The following is a 14,979-nucleotide window of genomic DNA, read 5'->3' as shown; positions in this document are numbered from 1 at the left end:
GCCAGCGCCACGGCTGGTTTCAGCGTGCGGTGCCCTGCGGCGGCCGGGGGCGAAGCCCAGAAGCCGTCGCTCCGACAGTGTGCGGTGCAGGGAGCGGGGGACGGGCAGCGGGGCAGGCCCAGGGCCGCCCCTCGTGGTGGCAGCCCCGGGTGACCCGCAGGGCTGCACCGCGCTGGCACCGCCCTGGCACCGCGCTGGCACCGCCCTGGCACCGCGCTGGCACCGCCCTGGCACCGTGCTGGCGTGTTCAACAGCTCGCGGACTCGCCTCTTCCCTTTTAGGCCTGCCTGAGAGTTTCATTTCCGTGACGGTCTGACTACACCACGTTCGTTACATGTTCCTAGAGAAGCATGCACAGGTTTCTGCTCTCTAAAAACCCCTGTCACTTTTATGCTGTTAACAGACAGCAAGTGCTGCTCTTCTGTTTAACCCCCCACCCTGCAGCCGTCTCAGCCTGGGGTGTAGGATGCCTCTCCTAAGGCAAACGCAGTACACCAAGTCTGCTAGGAGTGGCTGCTAGCAACTGCTGGTACTTGAGGTGTTCTCCAGTCTCCTGCTCCTCCTCCAGTGTGTCTGGTTTTATTTGGGAAGTCTGTTGTTCGGCCAGCTCCTAGGGATGGTTTAGATGTAAATGAAGGGTTTGTGATTTCTGTGGCAGGAGGAGGGTGCTTCCTGTGCCACTCAGAGCTGTTCCTGGTTGTTACAACCTTCGTAAGCCTATTGCGCTGTTCTGCAAATTACATAACGTGCACGTAATTAATTGTGTTCACTTTCAGTCGAGAACATGTATTATGACATGCCTCAGCTCCTTATCCGCACTGCATACAGCCCGCTGGTACTGCAGCGCCAGCGCAGTGCTCGGGGCACCCCGCTGGGCGCCTTCGGTGCAGGGGTGCGTGTCCCATGTCCCCACAGGGGGCTGCTCCCTGGAGCTCCCCGCACCCCGTGTGCCTCGGGGAGGGGTGCTGTAAGGCTTTCTGCACTGCTGCGGGGGAGGAGGGAGCTGCCCCGTGCGCCGTGAGCTCCGCGCTGCCTCCTGCCCTGGGCTGGCCGCTCCTTCTGTCCTGAGCTGCGGCTCCAGGGCCGCCAGGCACAGGCGGTGTCGGGCCTCGCATGGCTCCGCCGGCGCTGGAGCGGGTGGGGGGGCTGAGCCACAGGTCTCCTGGCTCTCGTGAGCAGGGTGGGCATGGCGGAGGCTCCGGAGGGATCCTGAGGGACACTGGTGACCTGTCGTGATGATTTCTCCTCTCTGTTCTGCAGATTCGTTTGTGAACAGCCAGGAATGGACCCTGAGTCGCTCGGTGCCTGAGCTGAAGGTGGTGAGTACCCACGACTCGTGCCTCAGATACCCCTGGTTCTCTGATGCTTCTCCAAACCCCCAAGGAAAGCCCATGTTTTCCTGTGGCTGAGTGAATTTGCATAGGGGTTTCGGCCTCAGAGGGAGGAGCTGGGGCTCCCGCTGTGCTGGGGGAAGGTGAGGGTTTCTCAGTGGGTCACACTTGTGCAGGAGGGGTTGGTGGTCTGGGAGAGCACTCGGGTGCAGAGGTCCAAAGGCAGTATTTGAGCGCCTCACCCTTCCTGCTGGCCACAACGGAGCCATAATTCCCAGCCGTCCCAGAGCCCCAAGATATCCCTGCCGCAGAGGGATACCGATGGGATGAAGCCATCACCTCTGGTGCTTTGTTCTGCTCGACAGAAGGCACCAAGCTCTGCGGTTTGTCAGCGTGGGGTGGGTTTCCTGCAGCACTCTGTTACCAGGCGTCCTCACCTGCTTGTCGGGTGAACACCAGAGGGGGACACGGTGTCTGCTGCCTCCGTGCCCATCTCGCCCCCCGCACAGCCCTGATCGCGTGGGCCTCCTGCGACGGGGACCTGGCCTCAGGGCGCAGCGCCTCTGAGCCTGGAGGCATTTCCACCACTGGTCGCTGCTGGTGGCGCGTGCCTGCTCGCTGGGGCTGTCCGAGCTGGCGTGGGCCACGGGTGCTGGAGGATGTGGGTGGTGTCTGCTCAAGCCGAGCTGGCTGGTGGGCACGAGAGCCAGCAGCCATGCGTGGGGCCAGGGGGGGGAAGCAGGACCTCCCTTCTGGTGGCAGTGAGCTTCAGACTGGTGAGCGGTGCTCTGCCAAGGAGTGAGCCCAGGGGACAGTGGTGCAGGGGATGGCTGGGTGGGCAGGACACCAAGCATTTCCACGTGTGCCTGGCTGTTCTTAGGCACCTCGGCAGTCTGCTCCAGCGCTTCGCTCTTCTTGCGCTCTCTGCAGCAGCCTGTAACTCCTTTTGAAGCCTGTTGGGCATGTCTCCCTTGAGCCCTTTCAAGATTAATTTTTTCAATCTTAATCTCAAGAACAAGAAGCGTTTTTGCAAAACATACAAGCAGCATGCTGCCACAGTTGTTCTCACCTGCAGTTAAGTATAAATTGAAACAAACTTTGAATATTCAGTTGTTAGTTTGGCTTGTGAAGTGAGTGTCTGTTCAAAAATATTCTTGCAGCTATTCTGTGTATTGCCTTCTGACACGTTAACAGTGTGCAGGCCGCAAAGCAGTGCTGCAAGCTAAACAAACCTAAAGCCTTCAGCTCGTTCTGAACCTACAGAAACCTTTTCCTGTGTTTTCCATGACCTCTGGGAATCTCTGCTTCTCTGGAGTTTCATCCGGCTGATGCGGTTCTTCTAAGAGCTGAAGCCGCTCGGAGGGCTGGTTCCCGGCGGTGCGGGGCTGTGCCCCTCTCTGCTGTGTCCCCGGGGCTCTGCTGCGGCAGCTGGCTGCAGGGGGACGGTCGTCTCCGGGATTCCTGGGTCTGCCCAAGGGAAGAAGGCGTCTAACGACAGAGCTGCTCCTGCTGCCGTCTGGGCATGGCAGTCGGTGTGGGGCGTCCTTGGACAGCACACAGGGACAAGGAAGGCTTGGCAAGGTCCAGAGCTCCTGGGTGGGTGCCAAAGGGACGAGCTCAGCACCATGCTGCTGTGGCGCGGCTGCTCCGTGGTATGTCAGCACTGCTGTGCCTCTTCCCCAGCTCTCTGGGCTTTTGCTTCTGTCTCATCCACCCCAGCGGTGCGGCTGTCCTCATCAGTCACAGGTCCAGCTCCTCTCTTCAGGTCTCTCCAGGCAGATGGGTCTTTGAGTGAGCGCACTGAGCTGTCGCAAACTTGCATGACTGTGCTCCACATGTCGCCATCCTGGAGTCCATACAGGCACCGCTGAACGTCCAAAACTTTGCAAGGAACTTCCCGTGGCCTTTCTGCCTCCTGGCTCCCGAGCAGCTCTCCCTCCCCTCAGCCCCCCTGGCAGCGGTGCGCTCGGTGCAGGCAGGCGTGCGCGGGGAGCGGGGCCTTGTGGCAGCGCCATGGGGACGGCTCCTGCAGCACAGCACCCGCTTCCCGGTCCTGTGAGCGAGACTGCACCGAGTGCACCGCGAGCCCCATGGAAACGTCTGAAACCAAGACACCCCAGCACAGGGCCAGCGCGGAGCCTTCTGATGAGCAGCAGAGCACACCGCAGGGGGTGGGGGAAGCTTGCACAAAGCACCCGCTCTGTCTCTGATCTGCCAGTCCTTATCCTCAACGGAGACCTGGGCCTGTGAGCCAAGGTTCACAGTTCTCTGAGTGGAAAGCCACAGTCTCGTCGGGGCTTCCCTTTTACAGCACACGATGCATCTGCTGCAGCCTGCGTCCCTCTCCATCCACAGGCACAAACCGGCTCCTTCACCTCTCCCACAGGAGTTGTCTTGTCATTGGTCCTGTTCCCGTTTGCACCACAAGTGGTCACTGTACTTTATCCAAAGGTTTTTAAGAGCTCGATGTACTTAAGCTAGGCCCCGCAGTTCTACCTGCAGCTCCCGGCCCGCTGAGCGGCGCGGTGCAGGCGAGAGCCGCGGGCAGGGCGCAGACCGACGCCTGCAGGCAGGGCTCCCGAGCGGCGCCGGCCGTTCGCTGGCTGCTGCCGTCCGGGTGCGTTCCCTGATTCCTCCGGCATGCCTTGATACAGAGATCTGCACGGTTCCTGAACACCACGTTTTACTTTGGCTCGCTGCCTCTGACAGCTTGTTCCTCACCTGTAACACCAGGTGGGCCCGAGGAGGAGACAAAGCAGAAGGTCATTTCGGCAAGACAGGTCAGGAGTTCACATCATACTTTGTTGCCTTAAAACCAGTCTCCGTACAAGTTTTAGAGAACTAAATACTGTTCGAGTGTCTAATTTCTGATGGTGTGTGGCACCTGGCTGTCAGGGAGCCTTGGGGGACCCTCTGTTTTCCAAAGGTTTCCCCCAGGGCTGAAGCAGCGGCCGGCCTGGGCCGGGCTGAGCCCCGCGAGCCAGCGGCACCGCGCTTTTCTCCTGTCTGTGCCCCCTGCCCCCGGCGGCTGCTGCCACCGAAGGGCGTGCGGGTGGGCAGGGCTCCGCTGGAAGAGGGCCGTGGCCTCTGTTCGCAGCAGCGTTCGTGGGCTTCCAGGGGCCGTTTGGCTCCAGGAGCGTGCAGGTTACCTGCGGTTAGTTCCGCACACGCCTCGTCTGTCTGTCTGATCTTCAGCTGCTGTCGCGGGTGACGGCACCGGCAGCACCGTGGTCGGCCCAGGCACGCCCCTGGGAGCGTTCCTGTGCCTGCGGGCCCCGTGTGGCCAGCGGGCCGGGGGCCGGCCCCGAGCACCCCCTGCGCCGGGCGCTCCGCTGGGCCCGGCCGTCACAGCAGGAGCCACGGTGCGGCGGGCAGCTCCCGCCTGTCGGGCTGCCCAGTGCAAAGCTGGAAAACCTGCCTGGCGGTGACTCACGCCTCCAGCTCGTCTGCTTGCCTGTAAGAGGCACGCCGTGCACCTCTCAGGGTGGCAAGGCAGCTTTCCTGTTCCCAGCCACTCCTCTCTCCTCGCCCTCCCGCTTCTGGTGCTGGCACGGCTGTGTGTGGTGCTGGACTCAGGCCGCTCCGGGAGCTTTGAGCACAGCGCTGGGCACGGCGTCGGGCTGCACCGCCTGCTCCCGGTCACACCGACAGCTCCCGAGGGGCAGCACCGGGGGAGCGGGTGAGGCTGGGGGCTGTGGAGCCCCGTGCCGCCGCGGGCGGCTGGCTGCCTCTGCGGGTGCTGCAGCCGGGCGCCGGCGGGGGCTGTGCCAGGAGGGGAGGTGGGCTTCACCTTGGCAAGCCGGGAGCAGGCGCAGCCTGACCGCAGCAGCTCTCCAACCCGAAGCTGTGGGGCTCGGGTCCCCTTGTCCCCTCGTGGCGCAACGTGACGTGGTGCCATGTCCTCTGCTGGGCTGGTGTGAGGTTTCCGTGGAAATTTGGGTGTCCTGGGCTGTCAGCGTGCTGTGTGCTGGCAGCACGGAGCCTGCAGCCGGGTCCGTCCTGCTCCAGGAGCCACGGGGCTGCTCCCCAAGGCAGGTGGGCGCACTGCAGCCCTCAGGGCTCTTTGGGGAGGCTCAGGGAGAGCTTTGGCACTGCCGTGCCTTCTGCCCGTTTTCGATACCCAGGCAACACTTGCAGCCGAGTGACAGGATTTAGGATTTTGATTTTGTGTCCCATGCATATGGGTGCTTGCTGCTTTCGTGAAGACTGTTAGCTTTTCAGTGCTGTGTGCCTGCTTAAAATATTCGTAGAATGGTGGAATGGTTTGGGTTGGAAGGGGCCTACAAGATCACCTAACTCCAACCCCCTGCCATGGGCAGGGACACCTCCCACTAGACCAGGCTGTTCAAAGCCTCATCCAGCCTGGCATTTCCAGGAATGGGGCGTCCACAGCTTCTCTGGGCAAGCTGTTCCAGTGCCTCAGCACCCTCACAGTAAAGAATTTATTCATCATAAAGGTTCTGTATGTCCACCTGGGCCTTCCTGCGACCAGAGACCCTTGTATTTCCAGCAAATGTTGATACCTTCCGTGTGCTCAGGGAATCTCATGGTCTGGTCCGATTGCAGGTGTGAGAAGGGCGAAAGGTCAGTTGTGCGCTGCATAGGCCTGGGGGGCAGCAACCCAATTGCTTTAGCATCACTGTGTGTTTGCTGTGAGGCAGCTCTGGATGTGTAGGGGATGTTAGGTTTTCTGGAAACACAGCATCCCTATTGGGGCATCTTCGTGGGGACGTCTGTGGTGGCTTCCTCCTGGTACATCCACGAGAGATCTTAGTCCTAGTGAAACAGCAAGTCCTCACAATCCCTTGTAACTGATTTTGGGGGTGGGGAAGGAGGATGCCTGCAAAGCATTTGGATGGATAGTGTGGTGAATAACACAAAAAGTCTGTTGGAGTCACATATTCGGCGGAGCCAAGAGGAAGCCTTCAGTAACGGAGGAGCTCCCAGGCTCTCGGTTGTGCTGGGCAGTGCGGGTCAGTGCTCAGATGGCAGAGTTGGTGTTTTGGACACGCACCCCAGGGGTGTCTTTGTGGGAGAACTGGGAGCGTGGCACTGACACAGGGAGGTGCAGTGCCTGCAGCAGGGGCTGTTTGTGCGCGAGCAGCCCCATGGTGAAGTCAGGCTGCCAAAGCCAAAGGTAAGTTGGATGCTTTGGGGACGCTGTGTGGAAGAGGAGCAGGAGCCTCCTTTGCCCAGGTAGGGTGAGCCATGGCCCTGGCTTCCCGGACGGCTGCACAATAAGCGTTTTGCAGGTGCCTGCCTGCCTTCTTCACCTGCAAGGGTTTTGATGCGCAGGCCCACTTAAGGAACGAGCTAGGAGCAGCTTGTCCAGCTCCTGGCCAACAGCCTCTCCACGGGCCTGGGGCGCTGGCAGCAGGCAGAGAGGAGTGTGCTGCGTGTGGCTCTGCATCTCCCCGGCATTCCTGCTCCAGCGGCATCAGAGCAGCGCTGCCGCTGAGGCGAGAGGGGTGCGAGGTGGGATGCTGCGTGCCGCAGGAGCCACTCCACGAGCTGCGCTGTGCCCTTGCCTGCATTGCGCTCTGGGATGTAAACTGAGCAGCCTGAGCTGCATTGCTTGCGGGGGTGGCAGCAGATGCCTCCTTACCCCACGACTGCTGTCCCATCAGCAGGCAAGTCCACTTGCAAACCCTGAAGCGCTGGAAGTTTTTCAAACCACTGGGAAAATGCTGATGTTAGGAAGAAAACCGGGTGTCTGGCTGGCCCATCCTGGGACGGCTGTGTTCCTTTTGAAGCAAATCTGCGGGGTGATCCAGACTTAGAGCCTTAGCCTAGTGCGTTTCAACCCAGTAAAAAGTCGGTGCCAGGTATCTTTATTTGCCAGCTCAATGATAAATGAGTGCTGGGTGTCTTTCTTCGCAGGCAGTGCAGCCAGCTCCACTGGGAAACGCACGCTGCTGCAGCACTGTCACCGCCGCAGCGAGGAGCCAGCGCCGCGCCTTGCTGCCGGTATCGGGGGCAGCGGCTGTGCCCAGCCACACGGCCAGGCTCGCCCCTCGTTCTGTGTCGGGCCTCGTCAGGAGCTGGAATGCTTGAAAGCGTGGGGTGCGCGGGCTGGGAGGAGAGCTCTGCTCCCTTGTGAGCTGACTGCCGCTCGGGGGACAGAGGAGCAGGGGGCTGCAGGCAGGGGGTCTGGGGCTGTGCCTGCTCCGGGCGGGACCGGCGGCCTTGCCACCCTCGGTCTGCGCAGGCGTGGGTGGCGCTGATGCTGTCACCTCGCGGGGAATGGCCGGGCTGCCCCGGGGTCACGCCTGCCTTTCTTTCAGGGCATCGTGGGGAACCTGTCCAGCGGCAAGTCTGCCCTCGTGCACCGCTACCTGACCGGCACCTACGTGCAGGAGGAGTCTCCAGAGGGTAAGGTCTGGTTTCGGGGGTGGGTGGCTGGGGTCCTCGCTCCCCTCCTGGCTTCAGCAGCGACCCCCATCTCGCACATCTTCTGCCCCTGCCGCTGGGCTCCGCAGCCCCCCCGGCTCCCACCGCGGGTCTCGCTGCGTGCGCTCCCCCTCTCACTCGAGCTGCCGCTTTGCTCTCTTCTCAAGGTGGCCGATTTAAGAAGGAGATCGTAGTGGATGGTCAGAGTTACTTGCTGCTGATTCGAGATGAAGGGGGCCCCCCTGAGCTGCAGGTAGGAGATCTGTGCCTCCCTCTGTCCCTTCCCACTCTGGTGCGCTAGAAGGATTAGCAGGTCTCTGGGGAAGACCCAGCCCGGCTGCCGCCCCGGGGAGCCCATTCGTGGGAGAACGTACGGACTGCGAGGCCCGAGCGGAGGCCGCCTGTATGGTGACTGCCGGCCCCAGGCCTCCCCATGGTGCCGGGGAGCGTGGGGCCTGGGCTGTGTGTGTCCGAGCCCAGGCTCAGCGTCCCGTACCTGCTGGGTGCTGCCGGCCCTGAGCACGGGGCGCGGGGCTGGATGCTAACGGGCGCTGTGTCTCCTGCCCTCAGTTTGCCGCCTGGGTCGATGCCGTGGTGTTCGTCTTCAGCCTGGAGGACGAGATCAGCTTCCAGACGGTGTACAACTACTACCTGCGGCTGTGCAGCTACCGGAACACAGCGGAGGTGCCGATGGTGCTGGTGGGCACGCAGGGTGAGCGCGGGACGGCTGGGCGTCCTCCCCACAGCCCCCTACCCCTGCGGTGTGTAAATGTGCCAAAGGAGCAGGGGTGTGGGCCTTGCGAGGGCCCGGGGAGTCCTGGTCTCACTGCCTGGTGCTGATAAACTGCACTGGGACAGGGTCGCTGAGAGGCCCCTGGTTCAGGGCCCTGGAGGAGCTGGCTCGTGCCTTCTCAGAACATCCCAGCTTTCCTGCAGAGAGCTGCTTCGCTTCACCACTGAGCCCCTTCCTCTTGGAAATGCTTGCACCTCCCGGCTCTGCCCGCCTCCCTTGGCTCCTGTCTGCAGTGGCTGAGCCGAGGGCAGGAGTCGGGGCCTGGCAGTTGAAGGATTTCGTGCTGATGCACTGCTCTTCATCCCTCTGGGGTGAGCTGCAGCAGGAAGGGTTTGAGGGATGACGGCCTGCCTTCAGCTCCCAAAGAGAGGCCTGAGCGGTTGAGCGCCATCTCCCCTGCGGTGCTGCCAGCCCACGTGTGGACGTGGAGAGCAGCAGCAGCCCAGAGCTGCCTTCCTCCTCCTCCCCTGCGCTGGGCGGGGGTCAGGCAGCGCGGGAGCTGCCGTGCCGTGGCGGCGTGGGGCTGGAGGCAGCTTTGGGCAGTAGCGAGGGGGTGGGGAAGGCGCAGGCGCCTGGAGCCCCCGGCACGCAGCAGGCTCCTGGGCAGGGGAGCTGCTGGGAGAGAAGCAGCCCTTGAGCTGGATCCCTGCATCCTGCAGCGTGTGCTGGGGCAGCCCGGCATCTGAAAGCCGAACTGCAGTGCCCAGGAGGCATGGATCATCGCTGCCGGCCTCTGAGCTCCATGCCTGCGAACTGGGTGTCTTTCTTGTCTGTAGATGTAAAGCACAGGCAGGAGGGAGCCTGCACAAGTTCTCTGGATGCAATGGTGACAACAGAGAGAGAGGGAGCAGGGGACGGAGGACACAGGAAAAAAGTCTTGGCAGGACCCAGTTCCTGAGCAATGCAACCAGTTCCTTGCAAAGAACCTCTTAGGCTGGGAGCAGGCAGTGCCACCAGGAAAGGAGTCTCAGGGAGCCTACTCTGAACCCCAAATTAAGTGTAGAAAAAACTTGTTAAACTTCAGGTATTCCAAGATTGTGTAATTAGTTTAGGACCAAGGGATCCTGTTTTGGGACCGGGCTGGGGGTGCAGGCACATGCTGGGAGTGGAGGCTCAGGATAAGGCGGAGGGGGCCGTGATGGTGGTTGTGCCTGGCTCAGAGCCAGCCTGAGTTCACAGCCTTGGTGCAGTTGTACAGAGCAGCCCGCTAGGCAGCTCGGAGAGGACTTCTGTATAATGCAAGTCCCAGTATTTCCTCAGCTCCTCTTGAGGGTTCATTTTCAGCTCTGGCTTGTCCTTGGCATGACTCCAAGGAATTCAGATCAGATTCCTCCTGGGAAGGTAGGTTTTCCAAAATGCGTGAGCAAGGAGTAGCTAACTGGGATAGAAATTAAGCTTATGTTTTAGTGTTGTCCACGAAGACCCTACCCGTGAGTGCATCCTAGCAGAGCCATCCTTCCCGATTAACTGAAGATGATTTCTCCCTTTTGGTTCTTTAATCTGTAGAGTATGGCCATACGAGCTAAAATGATCAAGACTGACAAATCCATTTTACTCTGCAAATGAGGCAGACTTGCAGATGAGCACACTTGGTGGTTACAGCTGCCTTGGCCAGGGGCACACTGACAGACGCGGTGTTAGTCACTTCTGAGGCATGTCAGCACCATGCAGCCGTGTGCAGACGAGGCCCTGAGGTCACACTGCTTACATCTTTGCCCCAAGCTCTTTGTCTGGTGTCTCTGGGTGTCCTTCAGTTGTCTTCAACAGCCACGCTGTTCCCAATGTGTGAATTCTTGGTCGTGTGTCCTGTTCCCGACATCCAGGCTGCCTTTTCTGGCCAGCCACATCTCCTGCTCGTTTCTGCCATTGTCTTCAAAGGTGTCAGTGACTGGGTGGGTAAAGAGTTGAAAGAGGTTCATTTAAAAAAAACGTTAACCAATCCGTATTTCTACAAATGTGGGACTTTGTTATCTTACGCATTTGTATGGCGTGGGGTGTACTTTGGAGGTGGGTATCAGTGTGAGGAGTGGAGGGAGGCCAGGGGTGTGCCCTGGGACGCGGGTAGGGACGCAGGTGTGTGCTTTCAGCCTCCTCTCCCTTGGTTTCCAGATGCCATCAGCGCCACAAATCCCCGGGTCATCGATGACTCTCGGGCACGGAAGCTTTCCAACGATTTGAAGCGCTGCACGTACTACGAGACCTGTGCCACCTACGGACTGAACGTGGAGAGAGTCTTCCAGGATGGTAACCGCAGCGGGCGGAGGGTGTCTGGGCCAGGCGGGCAGCAGCGCTGCCCCAACACGTAGGCTTACAGTGTCCATACCCAGGCTCCCAGTTAAAGGGGAGTGCTGCAGTGAAGCAGAACAAGTTAGGCACACACTCATACGCAGTGCAGATGCTTTACTCGCACAGACCATGTCCTAGGAGGGCAACTTGCAGCGTGTGTGTAGGACTCCTGTGTGCGTGGCACAAGGGACCATATAGCAGGGCTGGTGGCCCCTTTCTCCTCCCTTTCTTGCAGGGGTTGTCCCCTGGGGACCTGCTTCTTGCATGAGCAGAGCTGCAGGGGATGCTGCGTCCCTGTGGCGGGCTGTGCCGCTCGGCAGTCTGTACGAGCCAGAGGACTTGTGTGGCTGCAGAAAGGGGGTTGATGGCATTTTGTGGAGGAGAGGGGGAGGCTCAGCAGGACCCCTGAGTGCTGGGGGTAGGGGAGCAGCAAAGAGCATCCAGATAGAGCAACTTTTCCTTGTGGGAACAGTGTGTGGAAAGGCATTTCTGCTTAGACTTGGGTCTACATGACAGGGATGTTGTAGGTGGAACAGGGATCCTATACAACGTCCTAGGATTTTGCAATCTGCTCAGATAAACCTAGACCCTGACCTGTAATGGGACCGCGTATTCTCCTCTTCCCTTCTCTACGTTGTCTTCTGGAGTGCAGCCGGGAAGCTGTGCTCAATGCTGTAAGAAATCTTGTTGGGAAGGGTCTGTGCAGAGCTGGGTGGCCAGACAGAATCATAGGATCGTAGAATGGTTCGGTTGGAAAGGACCTTAAAGATCATCCAGTTCCAACCCCCTGCCATAGGCAAGGACGCCACCCACCAGAGCAGGTTGCTGGCCTCGTCTAACCTGGTCTTGAACACCTCCTCGCCACTTTCTCGGCTAACAATAAGCACTCACTGACCTGTTTGGACAGCAAGTTAATGTCTGATGGCCTAGCATGACAGTGGGTGTTTGGTTGAAGGCTGAGGCTAGCACTCTTCCTTCACAAGGTGCCCCCCAGTCTGCAAACGGTGCTGCTCAGCGTGGGGAAGCGCTGGGAACTTCAGATCTCCACACTGACTGGTCAGAGGCTCATCGAGAGCTGTCTGACACCAGCTATTGTGGTGGCCTCAGTTCTGCCCAGGTGCAGCAGAGACTGTTCCTCTACACCCAGAGCAGTTTCTGGCTATTTGTTCTCAAGCTCAGCTTGTTGTTGTGTTGTGCAGGGATCTGGACTGTGCTTGTTAGTGCGTGCCACTGTAATCGTGTTGTATCTTCTGGGGTGACAGAGGCTTTCTGTGAGCAGTCAGGCTACTGACAGTCACTCCAAAAAAGGGTGCGTGATGTGGAAGTTAACCCTTTTCTGCTTCCAGGGATGATTTCTCTTGTGCAGCCTGGCAGAAGCCCCCCTGGAAATGCTGTTTGTTATTTGCTGTGGGAAGTGCGCTTCTCATTCTTTCCACGTTGCTTCCAGCATCAGGTGCTGTCACAGTTATTGCTTCTGTGACAAGATGGGGCGGTCTGCCTGTGTCTTCAGATACAGTTGTGGGTGATCCTGGCACCAGCAGGAGGAGGGACGTGGGCTGGGCTGTGCGCTGTAGTGCCCGCTGCCCTGTGGACACTAGCTTTAGTTTCAGAACTTCATCAGGGTCAAGGGTGTGAGTTTGCTCTAAGGGGCAGAGCAGTGTGGTCCCCTCACACGCACCAGAGCTCACAGTGAGGTGGGAGAAACTTTGCTTCTGATTTCTTGGCTTTGGAGTTGTAGGGTTGAAGAGTTTTATTGTCGAGATTGCCTTCACAGACTCCTGTACGCAGAAATCTCCTAGAGTTTAGGGGATGCCAGGACAACAGCAAGAAGCCATCGGTGTGAGGGTGCCTCAGCTCTCAGGCTTCATCTTAAGAAAATTTCTATATCAAGCAAAGGTTAGAGAGCAAACTGTCAAGAGCCCGTTGTCAGTGATTACCTTGGTGGTGGTCTTGAAAAACGGCCCAGGCTCAATCCTGGTCGTGCACGGGGAGGGCAGCAGCTGTGCTGCCCGCTGCTGGGGCTGGCTTCCCGAGCTTCACCTCAGCAGCGAGTCCAGGGAGAGCGAGTCCTGTCCTCGCAGGGCCCCGAGCACCAGAGAGGAGAGCAGAGCTGGCAGAGCACAGCAGAGCTTGGTGGCCTTCCTCATTGCCTACCCTGCTGCTGAAGCACTGGCAGTGTTGCTGCTGTTTGTCTCCCCTCTCAGCAGTAAGGTGCAGATTTGGACTTCAGCCTGAAAGCCCACGGGTGGTTCTGGCTCTCTCCGTGGGGCTGTGTGGGTTTCTGTACCCTGAGTGGGCTCCGTGACGGGGGGCGTCACTCCGTCTGCTCGGCTGTGAACTGGTTTGCTCCGGGACCGCAGAGGGGTGGACGGCATCGCACATCTTCCGGGGCAGCGTGTGGCTCTTCTCAGGGACCGTTTGGCAGGAGCATTTCATAGAGAGGCCAAGAGTTTTTGCACAGGGGTTGTGCAAACCCCTTTGATTTCATAGGTGCTGTCGCACCGCTGAGTGGCATCTGTAGGGAGATTTCTCCAGAATGTCAAGGACAGAGTGCAAATGATATGCTTTAAAATACCGTGTGTGATGCTCAAGTGCTAATCCATAGAGCAGCACCGTACATGACATTTGGCAAACAAATATCAAGCAAAGAATCCGGACAGAGGTTCAGTTGCTGGGACAGGGCTCATTGGTTATACACCGAAGAGCTGTGCGTAGCGAGCAAAGAAATATTTACGAGCAAATGATCCCAGACAGAGTCTTATGGGACGACAGAACTTATCCTTGAAAAGGTCCTGATGATGTTCAAGAACCGGAGGAAGCTCTGCCCACCAAACAGAAACTTGAAAGCCGACCTCAAGATGCCTCAGATAAGGTTGGTGGGGTTCTAAGACAGCTGTGCGGTCTGCTGGCCTCACGATTAGTCCCGCTGTTACCACTCGTGGTCCAGGGTTAGTGGCTGTGCCAGGCTGTTGGCCAGAGGCAGCAATTGCTGATGAGTTTTTCTGAATCTTTTCTGCATTCCTAGCTTTCTCCCACTGGTGATGTTCGCAGTCTGCCTGTTCCAAGAGACCACTCTCACCTTGCCTTTTCCTCTAAAATAGGACCTGCTTGTATCTTGGATACTGGGCAAGTTCCTGACTTGAATATGCCTTTTCCATGAAACTCCGGGAAGTTGTCCTGAATTGCAGAAAGTCCTCTGTCCTGGAAGGCAAAAAGGTTTGCTCTGTGGGACCTTATCTTCTCATGTCGTGTCTCATCTAGTTTGGACTCTGCTCTGCTTGAGATGTCTGGAACAGTCTTTGACTTCTGCTGTGGGTGCTCAGATGTCGACTTAGTGTGAAGGGGCTTTCTGGCTGCCACAGCGTTCCTGAGAGGTCTTCTTAGATACAGTCCTACATGTCCTGCCATGGGAATTCTGCTGGGAAGGTTTGATCCTACAACTGTTCAATGAATTTGTGCACACACAATGGCAATGTATGGCTGAAAAAAAGTCTTTGCTCAGCACCCTGCATTTTGGTGTCAAGAGGACAAGAAAACTCCCACTAACATGCACTCCTTGTGGCCTCCACCAGCCACAGCCAGTGCTGAATGGGTTCCCCTGCTCCACTACTGCTGCTCCATCAGTGCTCCCCGCTTCTCTGGTCCACGAAGTTCTTCACCAAGCAAATGTCACGTCGCCAAGCAAATAAGCGGTAGTGAAGACACACGCAGACTCCACGCAGAGCAAGGAGAGACTGAAAAAAGCAGCACCTGCTAGTGCCAGCTCAGCGAGCCACCCTCGTTCCCCGTCACTGCGCTGAGCGTGAGCAGGACTTTTCTGACAGGCAGCCTGCGTAGGGCACCGCCTGGAAGCGGTGGTGGTGTCACCAGGGAACCTGCTGGCCAGTCTGCATTTCTGACTGCGATTGGGGTCTGCGTCTTGCAGACCTCACTCTGCACTGCATTGAAAGCCTTGGTTTACTTGCAGCAGGTGGAAATTCACTGCTAAATCAGCAGTTTCTGCCGTTTTCCTTTCAGTTTCAGGGAGGCAAGCAGAGGTATTCTCGAGCTTGGTATTTGTTGCCCCAGGTCTGCTGCTGCACCCTGGAGATCAGCTCCTCTTAGAAGGCTTAAAAACTACGGGCTGTGGCCGTGAAGTTCCAGTTCTGGGGGCCACATTGTCTTAGCTGGGGTTGTCTC

General features: G+C 58.6%; 1 protein-coding gene across 3 annotated transcripts in view; it reads left to right on the top strand.

The window, feature by feature from the left end:
* Positions 1-14,979, top strand: part of AGAP3 (ArfGAP with GTPase domain, ankyrin repeat and PH domain 3) — a 141,078-nt gene that overhangs the window by 50,524 nt on the left and 75,575 nt on the right. For all 3 annotated transcript variants that reach the window (XM_066991318.1, XM_048053331.2, XM_066991319.1), the window contains exons 2-6: positions 1,261-1,319; positions 7,616-7,703; positions 7,889-7,974; positions 8,292-8,433; positions 10,624-10,758. In XM_066991318.1, coding sequence (XP_066847419.1) covers positions 1,261-1,319; positions 7,616-7,703; positions 7,889-7,974; positions 8,292-8,433; positions 10,624-10,758 — 510 coding nt within the window. The remainder of the gene's footprint in view (positions 1-1,260; positions 1,320-7,615; positions 7,704-7,888; positions 7,975-8,291; positions 8,434-10,623; positions 10,759-14,979) is intronic.

The sequence above is a fragment of the Anser cygnoides genome, chromosome 2 (genome assembly GCF_040182565.1).
Source record: "Anser cygnoides isolate HZ-2024a breed goose chromosome 2, Taihu_goose_T2T_genome, whole genome shotgun sequence".
NCBI lineage: Eukaryota > Metazoa > Chordata > Aves > Anseriformes > Anatidae > Anser > Anser cygnoides.
Note: the sequence above shows the minus strand (reverse complement) of the source record. Positions and strands in the feature narration are given on the sequence as shown.